Genomic DNA, 21,406 nt, shown 5'->3' with positions numbered 1-21,406 from the left:
AGTATGGGTGTTGCGGGCCGAAGGTACTGGTTTCCAGAGGGCTAGTATAGACATTGTCGGCCGAATGGATGCTTGAGCTGGCATCCAACTGTTGCAACGATTTTAAAAGCCAAGCCAAGGCAAACAATTGGTCTGCAGCCACCTGACAAACAAAATTCATTTTGTGAACACAAACTTGTTTAAAAGGCGAGGCAAACAATTGGGCTGCAGCCACCCGACAACCAAAACTCATTTTGTGAACACAAACTTGTTAAAAAGGCAAGGCACGTCTACTCACCGTGGAGTAGACGTGCGTTCAGTGTTATTCGCAATTCAGAGAGCTGCGACTCCCTCGCTTCCTGGGTCTGGCAGAGACTGAGCGAGACATGACACTTCCGGGTTTTATAGTCCCTCCCCCTGCCGCCAGCAGGGGCAGCAGAGAGAATGGGGAATTTTGTAAAAACATTAATATCTCTCTCATTTTTCATCGATGGGAAAAATCCTCTGGTCCCGGAAGGCGGAGGGGGGCTCTGAGGGAGGTGGCCAAAAATGACGGCCGTAGGTGGCGGCGTTCTCTCGGAAATCACGCCACAATGCGCCAAAAGCGATCAAGATCAGACTTTTAGTCAATATAGATAGATAGATAGAAGATATGGACACACTGATCTGTTTTGTAGTCAATGCCTACTATGTTCTGTTGTGCTGAAGCAAAGCAAGAATTTCATTGTCCTATCAGGGACACATGACAATAAACTCACTTGACTTGACTTGATATAAGTAGGAGGTCAATATAGTGGATTATGTATGTTGAATTGCTGTGCTGCATAATAATGCCAAAACATTTTTTTAATCTTTTGCTAAATTCATCAATTCTGCAAGGGCTTCTGGAGGCATGCTTAACCAAGGGAAGCTTCCTTCAGTAAAATATGCGAAAATGGAAATCACAAGAAATTGTAGATGATGAGGGGAAGAAAGAGTACAGGTGCACAACCTTTTATCCGAAGTTCCAAATAACGAAAAGCTCCAAATAGCGGACATTTTTTCGGTCCTTGAAGAAAGGTCTTTGAAGACGTTCACCGAGGGCGGCCCGCAGAGGTGACAGCGGAGCCTCCGGTCGGTCCTCGAAGAAAGGGGAACTAAATCCCCATTTATAATGAGAAGTTGAGGGTATATTGCGCGGGAGGGTTAATAATTGACAATCTGCTACTGCCTGCCCGCTGAGTTAAAAAGTTCCCACGGTAGACTCACGATACACAGTGTATCGTGAGTCTTGCGTGGGAACTTTTTAAACTCAGCGGGCAGGCAGCAACAGATTGTCGCTCCCTTCAGTTTCACCCCACCTACACCCCTCTGCTTCCCGGCCATGTGTGTGACCCCTTCCCTCCCCTCTCCAGCTCCCCGCCCATTGCAACGGCGCGGGGGCTTTGCACTGTCTTCACGTGGCGATGCCAGCAGGTCAGTGCCAGTCACCGGAGACATCAGGACCAACGGGACACCGACCCCCAGACCCACTGCAAGCGCGGAGATCCCAGAGACTCACAGCCAGCAGCAGCCCAGCCCCGTTCCAACTCCAGAGGAACACGCTCCCCGTAGGGACAGAAGCTGATGGTGTGCAAAGTACGTCTTGGTCTTGGGGTTGCAGATGAGGAGGCGCAGCTCGGGCTGTGACGTCTCCGGCCACCCCCCTGTACAGGAGCTGAGACTGGGAACTGTGGGGTTGTTTGCAGTTGCAGAGGGAGGGGGCAAGGGCGGTACAGTTCCCAGTCTCAGCTCCAGTCCAGGGGGGTGGCCGGAGACGTCAGGACCAAGCACGGAGATCCCAGAGACTCACAGCCAGTAGCAACTCTAGCCCAGCCCCGCTCCAACTCCAGAGGAACCCGAGTTGCGGATGAGGGGGCGCAGCTCGGGCTGTGGGCGAACTGCCACATGTCGCCGTAGCGGCGCATCGGGGAGCGGATTCCTCTGGAGTTGAGGGGACAGGGAGACACAGCGGCTTTTGAGAATGGTGGGCAATCACTTCCAAAGTTCTGCCCACACAGTCAGTACACCTCTCCTACACTTGTCTCCCGCACTAAGATCATTTCGCAGAGAATGATCCCAGCCTAACCCTCCCTATTCTCTCCTATTCTGCAAGAAAAAACTACATTGAAGACTCAAACTCGCGATCGAGTAACTGCCGGGATCTATGCGCAAACTCGCGATCTTGCGGCTATGAGCCGAGCACTCTACCACTGAGCCAGCCGTTAAAATCTACGCTAAAAATCTTCCATTCCGAAAGCCGAAAAATTCTGAATTACGAAAAGTGTCTGGTCCCAAGGCTTTCGGATAAAAGGTTGTGCACCTGTACTAAGAAATTTTAAATTGTTTTTCCATTGAGTCAGTGGAATACAATTCATAAGTGTGAAATTCTCTTGCTACCTCAAATTCATTTTTGTTAGTTTGCTGTTACTAATGACACTACTATACTTATAATGACTGCGGCCCATATTAGACATTACAACGCTTCTGTTATGAGTAAGGACCTCTAACGGTACAACTCTATTTGCCCTTTTGTAGGTACCAGGTACCGCTGAGAATGCACGATCCTGTGTTCGTGCTTACTTTGCAGAATTGCACGGAACACTGTGTCGACAGGAGGAAATGGCACTAAGTGTGGTTGATGCTCATGTGCGAGAGAAATTGATATGGCTAAGGCAACAGCAAGAGGACATGACAATTCTACTTTCTCAAGTTTCAACGGCTTGTCTCTACTGTGAAAAAACGTTACAGCAGGTAGGTGGTAAAGCCATGAAACAACATTTTGTGTAACTTTTACCCAGAGCGCAATTTAAAACTTCAAGCTCGGGTTTTCATTGGCGGAAGCATTGTAGTACAGCAGTTTTTTAGAGGAATGTCAGCTACACTTTTCTGTAAACATAGTTGGAATTGTATTGTGAGTGCACTTTCTAATGGAATTGTGGACACTTGTCCACATCAGGCACGGAAATTGCTATCAAAACATCTAAACCCGTGTCCCTGGCATTGTTATGAAACAGCAACGTGCGGGCCGAGTGGTCTCTCTCGCCCTCTCTCCTCCCCACTTCTCAAAGCAAGCTTGTACTACCCAGGATTTGCGCCCCTGGTATCATGGTCCCATTTCTGATGCCGCAACAATTAAAATTTTGTGTGGTGAAAGAGAAACCATGTCCATTCCAGCTTGAAGTATTATTGAACAATATCATGTGATGCTTATTTCATTTGCAACGAGAATTGAAATTCAGCAGACTGAATAGAAACATAGAAAATAGGTGCAGGAGTAAGCCATTCGGCACTTCGAGCCATTCAATATGACCATGGTTGACCATCTAAAATCAGTACCACGTTCCTGCTTTTCCCCCATATCCCTTGATTCCGTTAGCCCGAAGAGCCTTCACATTTTCAGATTTATTTATATAGCACATTTAAAAAACAACTCTCGTTGGCCAAAGTGCTTTACATTTGTTATAAGAATAGTGTAAACAAACAAACTACATACATATATACACATAACCCTCGCTCAGTGGACGTCAGGAAAGGCTTGGGAGTATAGATAAGATTTTAGTATTGACTTAAAGGAGTCGATGGAGGGAGCAGTTCTGATGGGAAGAGGGATGCTGTTCCACAGTCTAGGAGCTGCAACTACAAAGGTGCGGTCACCCCTAAGCTTATGCCTAGACCGCGGGATATTCAACAGCCCCGAGTCGGCAATCTGAGGGACCTGGAGGTGGAGTAGTGGGTGAGAAGACTTTTAATGTAGGAGGGTGAAAGCTCATTGAGGGCTTTGTAGACATAGAGGAGGGTCTTGAAATGTATACGGAACTGCACAGGGAGCCAGTGGAGAGATGCCAGGATCGATGTGATGTGGTCCCTTTTTCGGGTGCCCGTCAGGAGTCTCGCTGCGGCGTTTTGGACCAGTTGCAGGCGGGACAGGGAAGATTGGCTGATGCCAGTGTAAAGAGAGATGCAGTAATCTAGGCGGGAGGAGATAAATGTGTGGATGATCTTTTCGAGCCTTATCTAACTCACAGTAGGCCTCCGCTGCCTTCTGTGGCAGAGAATTCCACAGATTCACAACTCTCTGGATGAAAAAGTTTTTCCTCATCTCAGTCTTGTATCACCTACCCCTTATTCTTAAACTGTGACCAGTGATTCTGGACTCTCACAACATGGGGAACATATTTCCTGTATCTAGCCTGTCCTATCCCTTAAGAATTGTATGTTTCTCCAAGATCCTCTCACATCCTTTTAATTCCAGTGAATAAAGGCCCAGTCAACACATTATTTCATCATATGTCAGTTCCGCCATCCTGGGAATTAACCAGGGTGCTTAGACTCTGGACTACGCTGCACGCCCTCAATAGCAAGAATGTCCTTCCTCAAATTAGAAGACCAAAACTACACACAATACTCCAGGTGTGGTCTCACCTTGCAGTAAGACCTTGCTCTTATACTCAAATCCGCTCACTGTGAAGGCCAACATGCCATTTGCTTTCTTTACTGCCTGTTGTACCTGTATGCTTACTTTCAGTGACTGATGTACAAGCACACCCTAGTCTCATTGCACCTCCCCTTTTCCTAATCTGACACCATTCAGATAATAACTTGCCGCCTTGTTCTTGCCACCAAAGTGGATAATCTCACATTTATCCACATTATACTGCATTTGCCATGCATTTACTCACTCACCCAACCTATCCAAGTCAGACTGCAGCCTCAGCATCCTCCTTGCAGCTCACACTGCCACACAGCTTTGTGTCATCAGCAAACTTGGAGATGTTACATTTAATACCAGCACTGAGCCTTGCGGCACCTCACTGGTCACTGCCTGCCATTCAGAAAAGGACCGTTAAATCTTACTCTTTGCTTCCTCTGCCAACCAGTTCTCTATCCATGTCAATACCCTACCTCCAATACTATGTGCTCTAATTTTGCACACTAACTTGTGTGGACCCTTGTCAAAGGCTATTTGAAAGCCCAGATACACACACATTCACTGGCTCTCCCTTATCCATTCTACTTGTTACATCCTCAAAACATTCCGGAAGATTAGTCGAGCATGATTTCCCCATCATCAATCCATGCTGACTTTGACCGATCCTGTCACTGCTTTCCAAATGCGTTGCTATTACATCTTTAATAATTGACAAGAATCTTTCCCACTACCGATGTAAGGCTAACTGGTCTATAATTTCCTGTTTTCTCTCCCTCCTTTCTTAAAAAGTGGGGTTACATTAGCTACCCTCCCGTCCACAGGAACAGATTCAGAGCCTATAGAACATTGGAAAATGACCACCAATTCAGCCACGATTGCTAGGGAACCTTTTTGAATACTCTGGGATGCAGATCATCAGGCCCTGGGGATTTATCCACCTTCAATCCTAACAGTTTACTGAACACCATTTCCTGACTAATGTGGATTCCCTTCAGTTCCTCCTGCTAGATCCTCAGTCCCCTAGTATTTCTGGGAGATTGTTTGTGTCTTCCTTAGTGACCGAACCAAAGTACTTGTCTTCCATTTCCTTGTTTCCCATTATAAATTCACCTGTTTCTGACTGAGAGGGACCTACATTTGTCTTCACTAATCCTTTCCTCTTCACATTTCTGGACGACCGGATAACCTTGGTAATCATTAATTTCAATGTCCATCATATCGGGGCTGCAAAATATTCAAATTTTAGCATAAACCAAATGAGAAAATTGGTAAACTGTTCTATAACTAAATAGTATTTTTCACAATCTCCAGATATTAAATAATGCTTAAAAGCTAAAATTATTTTTAAGCATAATTATTATTATAATGCAATTTTTATTGGAACAAATGTGACTTGAAAATACCAGTGAAATATGCATTTAAGAGTGTGCTCTACATTTATTAGCACATTACGTACAGTGTGCTCTACACAGCTGGAAAACTGGCTCTCGCAATCGTCACAATCAATGTGCATGAGATTGTTACATAAGAAAATAATATTTGGAAAATTAGTCCATGCAACCCCCTAAATCTGCTTTCCCTTTCTGACCTTGGCAATTTTCGATCATTCCCCATGATTCTTGCAGTCTTCAAAAATTTGAATACATTAATGATTCAGAACCCACAGGCGATACATGTGCACATTTACAACCATCTGAGATGTTGCTCCTTATCTCGGGCTTAATCCTCCTGAAATGCCATCCCCTCCTTAGAAATCCCTGCAGGTGAAATATTTTCACTATTTACTTTTGTGTTGCCCCTGAAAAATAAACTGTTTTTATAATGTCACCTCTCAAATCTTATTAATTCCAGATTATGTCAGCCCATTCTTTTTTATTTTTCCTGTCATAGAAGGAGGTGTTCTCCTTTTCCAAGTCTACGGCAGCTTTCAGAGCATTACCATTAACCGATTCTCATTCATCAACTCTTTTCCGACTGTTATGGCACTGACACACGCACACACACACACACACACACACACACACACACACACACACACACACACACACACACACACACACACACACACACACACACACACACATCTTTTAGGGACATGCTAGAAAATTGTGCATGGCCATCGGTAGAACATGCAAATTACAGACACAGAACAACTGAGGTGATATTGAATCCAGGATGTTGGGGCTGAGGCTGCTAATCTCATCCAAATATCTATATTGTGAATGTTCCCTGCACTGCCTCCATGGCAATCACATCTTTACATAATGTACTTCTGTATTCTTATTGGGATTTTTTGTCAGTATACTGTTTCTCACTCTTAGCTAGTGACTCCTTCGGTGTGGAAGGGCTTGCAATAATCACCAGCTACAAGAGGAAACCCCCCCCTCCTGGTCAACATGGACGACTTGGGCCGAAGAGTCTGTTTCGTATTTATATGGGTTTCTGCTTTCTGGCTGGCGCTGATGATGGCTGCCATGGTGTACTGCTCCTTGCTGTTTTGTATGTATTTGTCCGTTTGTGTCATCTGTGAAAACCCCACAAGGATCACTTTCACGAGAGATGTACTCATTAACATTAGACATACGGTACCCCCAAACATTGTTCTTAATTGTTACTGTATGTCATGTTGTTACTTGCGAGTGGAGCACCAATGCAAATTCCTTGTATGTGTACATACTTGGCCAATAAACTTATTCAGTCATTCCTTGGACAAGCTGACCAACGACCTGAACATGTTCTACTGCAGGTTTGATAGACAGAAGCATAACCCTGGTACTCCTTTCCCCACCCACTCATCCTCGATCACCACTTCACACTCACAGCCTGACTCCAGTCTGCAAAAACTGGGCCCTCCTCCGCTACCGTGCTGCCCAACATCAGTCTGGCCACTTCTCCATCAGTGACGATAGAAATTGCGGACGTGGAAAAGCTATTCAGGAGACAGAAAAGCCGGATGCAGATGCAGGAAGATTGTTCCCGATGTTGGGGAAGTCCAGGACAAGGGATCGCAGCTTAAGGATAAGGGGGAAATCCTTTAAAACCGAGATGAGAAGAACTTTTTTCACACAGAGTGGTGAATCTCTGGAACTCTCTGCCACAGAGGGTAGTTGAGGCCAGTTCATTGGCTATATTTAAGAGGGAGTTAGATGTGGCCCTTGTGGCTAAGGGGATCAGGGGGTATGGAGAGAAGGCAGGTACGGGATACTGAGTTGGATGATCAGCCATGATCATATTGAATGGCGGTGCAGGCTCGAAGGGCCGAATGGCCTACTCCTGCACCTAATTTCTATGTTTCTATGTTTTCTAAATCTCCAGGACCAGACAATGTTTCACCCTATACCCTCAAGCTCTGTGCCGAACAACTGGCACCAGTCTACACAGACATATTCAATCAGTCCCTGCAAACCTGTACTGTCCCTGCCTACTTCAAAGTCTCCACTATTGTTCCTGTACCCAAAAAGGGCAAGGATTACTGGTCTTAATGACCACAGGCCTGTCGCACTGACCTCTGTAATCTTGAAAACACTTGAAAGACTTGTGCTGGCCCACCTGAAAAATATCACAAACCCCCTGCTGGACCCTCTGCAATTTGCATACCGGGCAAATAGATCAGTGGATGACGCAGTCAAACTAGGCCTTTGTTTGTGGCTTTTAGCTCTGCATTCAACGCCATGGTGCCAGAGCTACTACACCCCAAGCTCTCCCAGTTGACTGTGCCTGAACCCCTCTGTCAGTGGATCACCAACTTCCTGGCAGGTAGGAAGCAGCATGAGGCTGGGAAAGTACATCTCGGACCCGCTGATCCTCAGCATAGGAGCATTGCAAGGCTGCGTACTCTACCCTCTCCATTACTCTCTCTACACAAATGTCTGCACCTCCACAGACTCCTCTGTCAAGCTTCTCAAGTTTGCAGATGACACAACCCTGATTAGACTGATCCAGGATGGGGAGGAATCTGCCTACAAACAGGAAGTGACACAACTGGCATCCTGGTTGCATTGCAACAATCTGGAGCTCAATGCTTTTAAGACAGTGGAATTGATTGTAGACTTTAGGAGAGCTCCCCCTCCCCTCACCCCATTCACCATCAACAACACCACAGTCACATCTGTAGAGCCATTTAAGTTCCTTGGAACCATCATCTCCAGGGACATTGAATGGGGGGCCACCATCAATTCCACAGTCAAAAAGGCCCAACATAGAAACATAGAAAATAGGTGCAGGAGTCGGCCCTTCGAGCCTGCACCGCCATTCAGTATGATCATGGCTGATCACCCAACTCTGTAAGCCTTCTCTCCATACCCCCTGATCCCTTTAGCCACAAGGGCCACATCTATCTCGCTCTTAAATATAGCCAATGAACTGGCCTCAACTACCTTCTGTGGCAGAGAATTCCAGAGATTCACCACTCTCTGTAAAAAATGTTTTTCTCATCTCAGTCCTAAAAGATTTCCCCTTTATCCTTAAACTGTGACCCCTTGTTCTGGATTTCCCCAACATCGGGAACAATCTTCCTGCATCTAGCCTGTCCAACCCCTTAAGAATTTTGTAAGTTTCTGTAAGATCCCCCCTTAATCTTCTAAATTCTAGAGAGTACAAGCTGAGTCTATCCAGTCTTTCTTCATATGAAAGTCCTGACATCCCAGGAATCAGCCTGGTGATCCTTCTCTGTACTCCCTCTATGGCAAGAATGTCCTTCCTCCGATTAGGAGACCAAAACTGTACGCAATACTCCAGGTGTGGTCTCACCAAGACCCTGTACAACTGCAGTAGAACCTCCCTGCTCCTATACTCAAATCCTTTTGCTATGAATGCTAACATACCATTTGCTTTCTTCACTGCCTGCTGCACCTGCATGCCTACTTTCAATGACTGGTGTACCATGACACCCAGGTCTTGTTGCATCTCCCTTTTTCCTAAACGGCCACCAACAGAGGATGTACTTCCTGTGGCAGCTGGGAAAACACCATCTGCCACAGGCAATGATGGTCCAGTTTTATATAGCCATCATAGAATCTGTCCTCGCATTCTCCATGGTCTGGTTTGGCTCTGCCACCAAGCATGACATCCAGAGGCTACAGCGCATTGTTCGATCAGCCGAGAAGGTTGTTGATTGCAACCTTCCCCTCCCCCACCCCCCCACATTGATGAACTGTACACTGCAAGGGCCAGGAAGAGAGAAGGTAAGATGATTGACCCATCTTGCCCTGACCACAAACTCTTTGAAGTACTTCCTCTGACTGTCAAAGCCGCCACAGCCAGATATAAATACAGCTTTTTTTCCATGAGCAGCAGCGCTACTTAACAGCCAAAAAGCTGTTGCCTCCTTTTGCTCTGGTATTTTATTTTATTCTTCACATGTTTAAATTATAATGTTTTATTTTTAATTGTCTACTGTATATCGTGTTGTTACTTGCGAGCAAAGCATCAAGGCAAATTCCTTGTATGTATACAAACTTGGCTAATAAAATGTATTGTATTCTATTCATTTCCAAATTTGTACACTCACTAAAACCATTTACCTCGTTGCCTTTTCTTAGTTGGTACCTCACCCTCTAACCCACCTGCAGATTTGGCTACATTATATTCAACCCCCTAACCCAAGCATTAAATATTTGAGTTCCCAGCATTGACCCCTTGACACCTCAAGAATTTCTGATTGCCAGACGAGAAATTACCAATGATCTCAAATCCGTTTTCTTCAGTTAGTTGCACTGCTATCAACACCAACACCAACACCAACATGCACCCAGCACCATGATCTCTTGTGTGGTAACAACATGTGATTTTTTTTTAATGCCTTCTGCAAAACCAAATGCATTACATATTTCATATTATCCACATGCTTGTTATATCCTGAGCAAATTTAAGAAACATGTTTTCCCTTTCATAAAAGTCAGATTGACCCGGGTATATTGTTGTGTTCTAAATGTCCTGCTATTACCTCTTGAAAATGGACCAGCATATCTGCAATGACAAATGTTGGCCTAATTGGCTGCTTTATGATGTTTACACTGATAGTAAGCTCAAAATACATAAATTCTTTCTTTTCTTGGCTAGGATGATTGTCGAGTAGTGATGGCTAAACAGGAGATTACTCGTTTATTGGAAACGTTACAGAAGCAACAACAACAATTCACAGAGCTTGCTGATCATATCCAAGTGGACGGCTGCATCTCTGTAACCTTCACAAAGGTGAAAGTACTTTTTCCTTGTCATCTACTGATTTCCTCTGATTTTTAGTGTGCAATATCTAAATTCCATCTGCATTGGATGAGAAATTGGTCAATTTTTTGGCATGCTCCTAGATGCGCTTATTAGCTGTGAGAAGCCAGTTGGAAGAATGTTTATTGAACTAGTCTACTTATCTCAGTTAACCATCTGCAATTAAAACAAGGTGAAGTTTGTCCTGGAAACAATTTGTATATAATTTGGAGTGGAATGGAAATAATGACATTGATTCACTTAGGCTGCAAGTGGATTTGTGGAGGCAAAATTGATGGCACCTATCTCAGGCCAAGATAACCAGCTCTGAGATTTTAATTACACTCAACCAGTTTTAATGGACATCATACTTGAAGACCGCCTCCTAAACATGTTATTTAATCCAGTAATAATAGCAAGAGATTATCAGAATGCCAGAATAACTGTTCAGTCAGTTAACTAAACAGGATGTTCTCGCTGCTTTCTTATCGACAATAGACAATAGGTGCAGTAGGCCATTCGGCCCTTTGAGCCAGCACCGCCATTCAATGTGATCATGGCTGATCATCCCCAATCAGTACCCCGTTCCTGCCTTCTCCCCATATCCCCCGACTCTGCTATTTTTAAGAGCCCTATCTAGCTCTCTCTTGAAAGCATCCAGAGAACCTGCCTCCACCGCCCTCTGAGGCAGGGAATTCCACAGACTCACCATTCTGTGAGAAAATGTGTTTCCTCGTCTCCGTTCTAAATGGCTTACTCCTTATTCTTAAACTGTGGGCCCTGGTTCTGGACTCCCCCAACATCGGGAACATGATTCCTGCTTCTAGCGTGTCCAAACCCTTAACGATCTTATATGTGTCAATGAGAACATTTCTTGAAACGTTTCCTTGAATAATCAGAATAGAGAAAGAGTCTCAGAATGGTATGAAGTAAGTCTAACTGCAGCTCCTCTCAGACCGAAAACAGGAGGCAGAAAGTATCACAGATAGTTTCAGGGAGTTGGTCGTGCTTCAGGTTGATCCAGGTAGATGGGTCTGCCAGAAGGGGTGGGCAGCTAGTTCAGGAGTACACTGTCAGGCATACAGTCGTGGATACTGTTGAGGGGGATGACCTCTCCAGGGAATAGCAGCAGCAGCAGCCAAATCGGTGGAAGGACTTCATTTGTGTGGATCATTTGCATCCCCTGCAAGACAGTGGGAGTCAAAGTAAGAAGGATTGGTTTTAACCTCAACTGGAGGGGCACCAGTTTCCTTGCTGTGTGATGGTAGATCCTCATCTGACATAGTTTTTTAAAAGCTAGATGATTTCAGGATCAGCATGTTCCTGTGAGGATGAAAATGGAGAATTTGGCAAGGTTCAGAAACGTTTGATGATAAAAAGAAAGCTTTTCACTGCACCTCAGTACAGATGACAATAAATTAAAAAAAAACTAAACTGAGAAGTTATGTCTAAAAGAAAAAGGAAGCAAGAGTAAGATTGAGGAAGGTGAAATCTGTCAGTCCATGAGGAATATAAAGGAAACCGAGAAGGACTTAAATAAGATATCAGGAGAGCAAAAAGGTGCCATGAAATGTCCTCAGCCAGTAGGATTATTGTAGTCTAAAATCCAAGGTTTTAGAAGTAACAGGCTAACTAGGCAAAGGGTAGATTCGCTTGTGGCTAAGGAAGGGATTTATGCGTGGAGCCAGAAGAATTAACGAGTACTTTGCACATTCTCAGCAAGGAGAAGAAAATGATGGTCAGATTAAGGAGTTTGTTTAAATACTAAAGCAGGTTTGTATAAAGGAGGTGATGTTTGATATTTTGGTAAAAGTCCTCTGGGCATGAGGGGATCTATCCCAGGATACTGAGGGAAACAATGGAGGTGATCTTCGTATCGTCCCAGATGACTGGTGAATAGCCAATGTTGTAAGTAGGCCAGCAAGGAGAGGGGAGATACAGGCCCATGAGTCTTGTACCATGGGTGGGAATATTAGTGCAGTAGAAGTGAGGTATGAACATATCAGAAAATTCCATTTGTGTATTAATGTATTTGTGCATTATGGGTTTTTATCAAACATCTGTCTTTTTTTAGAAAAGGCTTGATCATCAATTCAGTTTGAATACAATCTTATGGAAACCTCATAGTTGCTGTGAGCTGATAAAGATGTCGCTCAGTGTAAATGGAAAGCCTGATCTTTGTTGGTATCATTTTCTAGCTTTTGATCTGTGTGATCGCAACTTTCAGATTACTTGCAGATTAAGTGGGACTGGATTTCTAAAATATTCTAAAATCCTTTCCACAGATTAGAAAGCAGCCAACATAGAATAGAATAGAATTACCTTTATTGTCATTCAGACCTTACGGTCTGAACGAAATTTCGTGCCTGCAGTCATACATAGAATAATACAATAATAAACAACAACAAACACAAATTAACATCCACCACAGTGAGTCCTCCAAACACCTCCTCACTGTGGTGGAGGCAAAAATCTTAGGGCTGCAGTCTCTTCCCTCCTCTTCTCCCTCTGCGCTGAGGCGATACCCCACCGGGCGATGGTACAACCAGTCCCGCGGCTCACCGAACCCCGCAAACGGGCCGGTTCAAACACCGCGGCCCGGGGTGGTCGAAGCTGCCGCCCTCCAGTCCAGCGGACGCAGCCGCTGGCCCGCGGCTGAACCCCGGACTCAGGTCACCGCCGCCAGAACGCCGTCCCAGCCACCGGAGCACCGTTCCAGCCCCTAGCCGGATCGCCCTCACGTGAGTGCCGTTCCTCCCTCGAGCTGGGCCGCTCCGACGGGAGCGCGGTACCTCCCTCGAGCTGGGCCGCTCCGACGGGAGCGCCACAGCCCCTCACGGGAGAGCTCTCAGCCCCGCGCCAGGCCGCCCTCACGGGAGCGTCACAGCCCCTGACGGGAGCGCCGTTCCAGCCCCGAGCCGGACCGCCCTCACGGGAGCGAGCCCAGGGCAAGTCCTGACTGGCTCTGCCTCCGGAGTCTCGAGGTCGCCAGCTCCGCCATTAGGCCTCAGCGCAGACGGAGGCAGAGAAGGGGGATACGACAAAAAAGTCGCATTCCCCCGAAGGGAGAGACAGCAAACCCCGTTTCAAGGAGTAGACCATTCGGCCCTTCGAGCCTGCACCGCCATTTGATATGATCATGGCTGATCATACAACTCGGTATCCCATCCCTGCCTTCTCTCCATACCCCCTGATCCCTTTAGCCACAAGGGCCAAATCTAACTCCCTCTTAAATATAGCCAATGAATTGGCCTCAACTACCTTCTGTGGCAGAGAATTCCACAGATTCACCAGTCTTCCTCCCTCTTATCCTTAAACTGTGACCCCTAGTTCTGGACTTCCCCAACATCGGGAATAATCTTCCTGCACCTAGCCTGTCCAACCCCATAAGAATTTTGTAAGTTTCTATAAGATCCCCCCTCAGTCTTCTGAATTCCAATGTGTACAAGCCAAGTCTATCCAGTCTTTCCTCATATGAAAGTCCTGCCATCCCAGGAATCAGTCTGGTGAACCTTCTCTGTACTCCCTCTATGGCAAGAATGTCTTTCCTTAGATTAGGAGTCCAAAACCGTACGCAATACTCCAAGTGTGGTCTCACCAAGACCCTGTACAACTGCAGTAGAACCTCCCTGCTCTTATACTCAAATCCTTTTGCTGTGAATGCTAACATACATTCCCTTCTCATCCATATAGGCATATGGATGAGAAGGGAATGGAGGGTTATGGTATGAGTGCAGGCAGGTGGGACTAAGCGAAAGTAATTGTTCGGACTTGTAGGGCCGAGATGGCCTGTTTCCGTGCTGTAATTGTTTTATGGTTATATGGTGTTATACCATTTGCTTTCTTCACTGCCTGCTGCACCTGCATTCCTACTTTCAATGATCGGTGTACCATGACACCCAGGTCTCATTGCATCTCCCCTTTTCCTAATCGGCCACCATTCAGATAATAGTCTACTTTCCTGTTTTTGCCACCAAAGTGGATAACCTCACATTTATCCACATTATACTGCATCTGCCATGCCTTTGCCCACTCACCCAACCTGTCCAAGTCACCTTGCAGCCTCCTAGCATTCTCCTCACAGCTAACACTGCCCCCCAGTTTCGTGTCATCCGCAAACTTGGAGATGTTGCATTCAATTCCCTCATCCAGATCATTAATATATATTGTAAATAGCTGGGGTCCCAGCATTGAGCCTTGCGGTACCCCACTAGTCACTGCCTGCCATTCTGAAAAGGACCCGTTTACTCCTACTCTTTGCTTCCTGTCTGCCAGCCAGTTCTTTATCCACATCAATACTGAAGTTATATACTGATGTGATTTAGGATTAATTAATAGACGGGCCCAGGTAGGACAAATGGATCATTTTCAATTTGGAGAGCTGTGACAAGTGGGCTGCTGCAGCAATCCATGCTGGGATTTAGCAATCTATATTAATGATTTGGATGGGGGAATTGAATGTAATGTATCCAACTTTCCAAATGATGCAAAGCTAGGTGGCAGTGTGTGCTGTGTAGAGGCTGCAGAAAGGTTTTTGGGGACGTACACCAGGTAACATTTGTGACAGTGTAACTCTGTCACAAGCATGGGCCAGAAGAAGTCCTATTCAGCCTGTCCCTGAGTTACAATAGTTACATTCCTGAGATATCTTCAAAACCTGATTTTTAAAAAAAATATTTTTTTGTAAGTAGGAAATGAATAGGTCAAAGAAATGACAGTGTTGGAAGAACAAGCAAGCTTGGGAAGAGCGGCTGCCAACCAGCCTCACTGACTCAGTGATTGAGAATGCTCAGTGCTCCCAGCTCTGCTAGACTTGACCCAGCACACAATTGTTGCAGCTCGGTGGGTAGGGAAAGACGTGTGTGGAAATGTCCCGTTCCCAACTGCTAGATGCCTGCAGCAACTAGCAAATCCATCCTGGTGTCTCCCAAATATCCAGATAAATACTTAACTCGATCCCATAAAAGAGTAAGTACAACCCCATATCAGCTTTCATTTCCAGACAGCAGCTCAAATCACTGGCAAATACCTGGTAAAGCTGGGGCCCCCACATCCTCAGCAGTTGTAAAGTCAGGTTCTGACTGCACTGGAAGGTTAAGGAAGGCTCATTCCAAAACATTATTCAAAAAGTAATTAAAAAAAATGTTGTGACCCTAATGCAAATAGGACGAGCTTTGATGGCCATCTTGATCTGCAAGGCCTGTTTCCATGCTGTGGCAAAAATTTGTAAATTGGAGCTTTTGTAACCAGGGGACTGCCAGTACTTTGCTCTTTGGGGGACAAAAGCCTACCTAAAGGCTGCTGAATCTGTAGGTGGTATAACAATTTTTTTGAAGGTTCCTTACATGGTGTTTTATAAAGCTGTGGCTGCTGTACAGAACCCTGCGGTATGATAAGTAGTGAATGAAAAATTATCAAATAAACTTTTGATATTTATTAGTTTTAAGGTAAAACTAAATGCAATTTTTTTTCCTCAATAGGATAACCGTGTTCATATTGGACCCAAAATGGAGATACGTGTTGTTACTTTAGGACTGGATGGATCAGGCAAAACAACTATTCTTTTCAAATTGAAGCAGGATGAATTTATGCAGCCTATTCCTACGATAGGTAATTATAAAGGATCATAAGACCAAGTGTGTTAATAAGAGATATTGCATTTGTATAGCATTTTTAATATAATTAAGTTTTAACAATTACTTTTGTGCTCTAAGTGGGCAAATAATATTTACTTGCTCCATTGGTCCAATAGCTTATTTAGACGTTACAGCTGGAAAAAAATTGGAGGGAATTCCAGAACTTAGGGCTTTGATGCTAAAAATGTATCCAGTGCTGCAATCTTGGAGATGTGTATGATTCTAGAATTGATGGAAAATGGTTATCTCCAAACATTGTAAGTAGGAAAGAGGTGAGGACATGGAGAGATTTGAAAACCGTTATGGTAATTTTGAAACTTTAGTGCTCGAGTAGGGCCTGATTTAGGAGCCAATAATTAGATTAATTTATTTTTATGAAGGTTGAAGAAAGTGGTTACAGAATGTAGAATAGTAAAGCACAAGAATAGGCTCTTTGGCCCACAATGTCAAAGGTTTCAAAGGTATTTTATTGTCACATGTACCAATTAAAGTAGTGATATTCGTATTACCATAGAGCCATACTAAAAAAAAAAACGACACACAACTACATAAGTTAACAAACATCCACCGCGGCAGATTCCCCACATTCCTCACTGTGTTGGTAAGCAAAAAAGTCTGATCTTCTTTCCTCATTTTTCTCCTGCGGTCGGGGCAGTCGAGCCATCCGCAGTCTGGGCGATCGAAGTTCCCGCGCCGGGGTGGTCGAAGGTCCCGTGGTTGGAGCTCCCGAAGTCGGTGTCTAACCAGAGACCGCCATCTCCATAATGTCCATGCCGAACATGATGCAAATCTGCCTGCACATCTATCTATCTATCTATTAATCTATTAATATATAAAACTCAAATCCATCCGTCCGCTTGCAGTACGGATCCCTTCCTGCCTTTTGATTCGTTGACGGCTGCTCCTTCCTATCAGCTTCCAACACACTTCGAAACAAAGTTGCAAGACAGGAACACTGAACTTTTCACTGCTGCAGCAGGCAGGGGAGGTGCAATTGAGGAAGGCAGGGGAGTGCTGGAAACTTACATTTGGCAACGGCTTCAGTTCCATTGGAGGAGACGGGTGCATGGTGGAATATTGGGTTGGGGGAATCACACCATTGGGGGAGCAGACCCAACGGGTCTGCACTTGGTCTAGTTAATATATAAAACTCTCGTGCCATCCGACCGGCTGCCTTTTGATTCGTTGACGGCTGCTCCTTCCTATCAGCTTCCAACACACTTCGAAACAAAGTTGCAAGACAGGAACACTCTGAACTTTTCACTGCTGCAGCAGGCAGGGAAGGTGCAATTGGATTTTTTTTTTAATCCACTGCTGAGGGAGGCAGGGGAGTGCTGGAATCTTACATTTGGGAACGGCTTCAGTTCCATTGGAGGAGACGGGTGCATGGTGGAATATTGGGTTGGGGGATCACACCATTGGGGGAGCAGACCCAACGGGTCTGCACTTGGTCTAGTATTCCATAATCCCCTGCATATCCATAAAGTAATCCAAAAATCTCTTCAATGCCACTATCGTATCTGCCTCTACCACTACCTCTGGCAGCATGTTTTAGGCACACACTACCCTCAATATATAAAAACAATTGCCCTGCACATGTCCTTTACACTTTGCCCCCCCTCACCATAAGGCATGCCCTCTAGTATTTGATTTTTCCATCCTGGGATAAAGGTTCTAGACCTCTCCTCATTTTATACACATATCTACCAGGCCTCCCGACAAACTCCAGTGTTCCAGACAATCCAAGTCTGTCCATTCTCTCCTTCATAACCCCTAATTCAGTCATCATTCTGAAAAACCACCTCTGCACCCTTTCCAAAGCCTACAAATCCATCATGTAATGGGGTGACCAGAATTGCACGTAATACTCCAAATGTGGCCAAGCCAAAGTCCTATCAAGCTGCATTGTGACTTTCTGGCTCTTATACACAATGCCCTGACATATGAAAGCAAGCACACTAGTTTAGATTAGATTAGATTAGATATAGGCCTTCTTTGCCATTCATTCTACATGTGTTTCCACTTTAGAAACATAGGAAAATAGGTGCAGGAGTAGGCAATTCAGCCTTTTGAGCCAGCACCACCATTCACTATGATTATGGTTGATCATCTAAAATCAGTACCCCTTTCCTGCTTTTCCCCCCATATCCTTGATTCCTTTACCCCTAAAGCTAAATCTAACTCTCTTGAAAACATCTAGTGAATTGGCCTCCACTGCCTTCTGTGGCAGAGAATTCCACAGATTCACAACACTCTGGGTGAAAAAGATTTTCCTCATTTCAGTCCTAAATTGCCTACCCGTATTCTTAAACTTTAACTGCTGGTTCTGGACTACCCCAACATCAGGAACATTTTTCCTGTATCGAGCCTGTCCAATCCTTTAAGAATGTTATATGTTTCTATAAGATCCCCTCTGATCCTTCTAAATTCCAGTGAATGCAAGCCCAGTCGACACGTTCTTTCATCATATGTCAGTCCCGCCATCCCAGGAATTAACCTGGTGAACCTACGCTGCACTCCCTCAATAACAATAATGTCCTTCCTCAAAGGAGACCAAAATTGCACACAATACTCCAGGTGCCCTGTACAACTGCAGGAGGACCACCTTGCTCTGAAACTCAAAACCTCTCGCAATGAAGGCCAGCCAACATGCCGTTAGCTTTCTTCACTGCCTGCTGTACCTGCATGCTTACTTTCAGTGACTGATGTACAAACACACCCTGGTCTCCTTGTACCTCGCCTTTTCCTAGTCTGACACCATTCAGATAATAATCTGCCTTCCTGTTCTTGCCACCAAAGTGGATACCTCAAATCAGGTCAACTTTATTTGTCACATACATATACAAGATGTGCAGTGAAATGAAAGTGATAATGCCTGCAGATTGTGAAAAAAGCTACAGAACAGAATAGAACAGAACAGAATCAGTATTTACATATTAGAGAAAAAAACAGCACTTTTAAAAAGACACAACACAACAGTAAATTTGTACAGTAATTGAGTCCCTGTTGAGATAAGAGTGTACAGTCCTGATGGCCTATGGGTAGAAACTCTGTCTCATCCTCCCTGTTTTCACAGCATGACAGCGGAGGCGTTTGCCTGACCGTAGCAGCTGGAACAGTCCATTGCTGGGGTTGTAGGGGTCCTTCATTATGTTGCTGGCTCTGGATCTGCACCTTCTGATGTATAGGTCCTGCAGGGGGGCGAGTGTGGTTCCCATAGTGTGTTTGGCCGAATGCACTATTCTCTGCAGAGCCTTCTTGTCCTAGGCAGAGCAGTTCCCAAACCAGATTGTGATGTTGCGGACAAGATGCTTTCTACATCCCCTGAGTAGAAGCGCTGAAGGATCCTCAGAGAGACTCTGAATTTTCTCAGCTGCCTGAGGTGGTAAAGGCGCTGCCTTGTCTTACTCACCAGAGCGGCAGCGTGTGATGTCCATGTCAGATCCTCTGTGATGTGGACTCCCAGGTATTTAAAGCAGCTCACCCTATCCACAGTAGCCCAATTTATCTCCAGTGTTCTCAAATACTCCTCAGATGTCGTGCCCTTCTAAAGTCCACAATCAGCTCCTTAGTTTTTATGACATTCAAGAGGAGGCTGTTCTCCTGGACACCAGATCAGCCACCTCATCCCGGTAGGCCTTCTCATTGTTATCGGAGATCAGGCCCACCACCACAGTGTCATCAGCAAACTTGATTCTGGAATTGGAGCTGAACCTGGCCACACAGTCATGTGTATACAGGGAGTACAGTCGGGGGCTGAGGACGCAACCCTGGGGGGATCGCTTAACCTTTTTTCCCTGTTGCCAGCCGGGCAACCTTGGCAGCTTTTTAGGTTGCCAAATGACAGTTTAGGTGGTCATTTAAGATGGCTTGCATGATGCGTGCGATAATGTGCTCGGACCAGTCGGAATTATACTCAATGAGCATTCACATATTATTTCTGCTTCAAATAAAGTCACAAACTAAACTCTCACCAATCAAGACATGATATATCCCACAATGACATGCAGCAAAATTATAAGACAGTATCTCAACTCTTTTCACACATTGCAATGAATGCAATTTCTATTAGTTCTTTCCACTTCCAAACAAAAATGTCTGGTTGGATTATTCAGATTATGATCAACCTGTGTCAATAAATCCTGGACCATGGTAACATATATGCGTACGTATAGTTGTGAATGTTGCTCATTAAATAACTACAGTGCTGATACTCCATATTAAGAGCCGTTAAAATGAATTCTGTAATAACGTGTCAACGGTAGCAGTGACAATCGAACACTGCGGTGTTAATGTTTCACGTGTTCACAATTTAATTAAAACAAATAATAACATTGGGAATTAAAACACATTTGATTGCATTCCGTTATCAAACATAGTCAATATTCGCTCTGAAGACATTTCCAGGACAATAGGGTCAGGGAAGGGGGTGTGTGTGAATCAGTGCGGGGTGGATAGATGGCGGGGGGGTTAGAAGGCAGTCGGTGCAGAATGGATGGATTGAGGCAGGTGAATTAGTACGTGTTGGTTGGAGTAGGTAAAATTGTGAGGGGAGAGCACGGGGGATGTCAGTGGTGTTGAATGGGGGGGGGGGGGTTCAGTACGGGATGGATGGGGGTAGACAAAAGTGCTGGAGAAACTCAGCGGGGAGGCAGCATCTATGGAGCGAAGGAAATGGGCAACGTTTCGGGTCGAGACCCTTCTTCAGACTGTTCCTCCCATTCTTCTTGAATGGAAGCATCAGTACAGGATGGATGGGGGGGGGGGGGGTGGGAGGGAGATCAGCACAGGATCAATGGGAGGGGGGGGGGGAGTATAGTGTGAGACAGGGTGTGTGCAGGATGAATAGGGGATCACTGCAGGATGAATGAGGGGATCACTACAGGATGAATGAGGGGAAGGTGCAGGGTAAATGGAGGGTGGGTCAGTACGGGATGAATGCGTGGATTAGTACAGGATGGATGGGGGAATCGGTACAGAATGGATGGAGGAGAAGTGCAGGATGGATGGGAAAGGGGTAAGTACAGGGTGAATTGAGGAACCAGTGTAGAACGGATGTGGGGGGGGGGGGGGGGGTATGGCGGCAGGAGAATTAATGCGAGGTGGCTAGGGTGATCAGCGCAGGATGAGTAGATTT

General features: G+C 45.2%; 1 protein-coding gene across 2 annotated transcripts in view; it reads left to right on the top strand.

The window, feature by feature from the left end:
* Nucleotides 1-21,406, top strand: part of trim23 (tripartite motif containing 23) — a 43,288-nt gene that overhangs the window by 14,742 nt on the left and 7,140 nt on the right. For both annotated transcript variants that reach the window (XM_055635118.1, XM_055635109.1), the window contains exons 6-8: nt 2,536-2,751; nt 10,490-10,624; nt 16,114-16,243. In XM_055635118.1, coding sequence (XP_055491093.1) covers nt 2,536-2,751; nt 10,490-10,624; nt 16,114-16,243 — 481 coding nt within the window. The remainder of the gene's footprint in view (nt 1-2,535; nt 2,752-10,489; nt 10,625-16,113; nt 16,244-21,406) is intronic.

This window comes from Leucoraja erinacea, chromosome 1 (assembly GCF_028641065.1).
Source record: "Leucoraja erinacea ecotype New England chromosome 1, Leri_hhj_1, whole genome shotgun sequence".
Classification (NCBI taxonomy): domain Eukaryota; kingdom Metazoa; phylum Chordata; class Chondrichthyes; order Rajiformes; family Rajidae; genus Leucoraja; species Leucoraja erinaceus.
The sequence above is the reverse complement of the archived record's forward strand: the minus strand, read 5'-3'. Positions and strand labels throughout refer to the sequence as shown.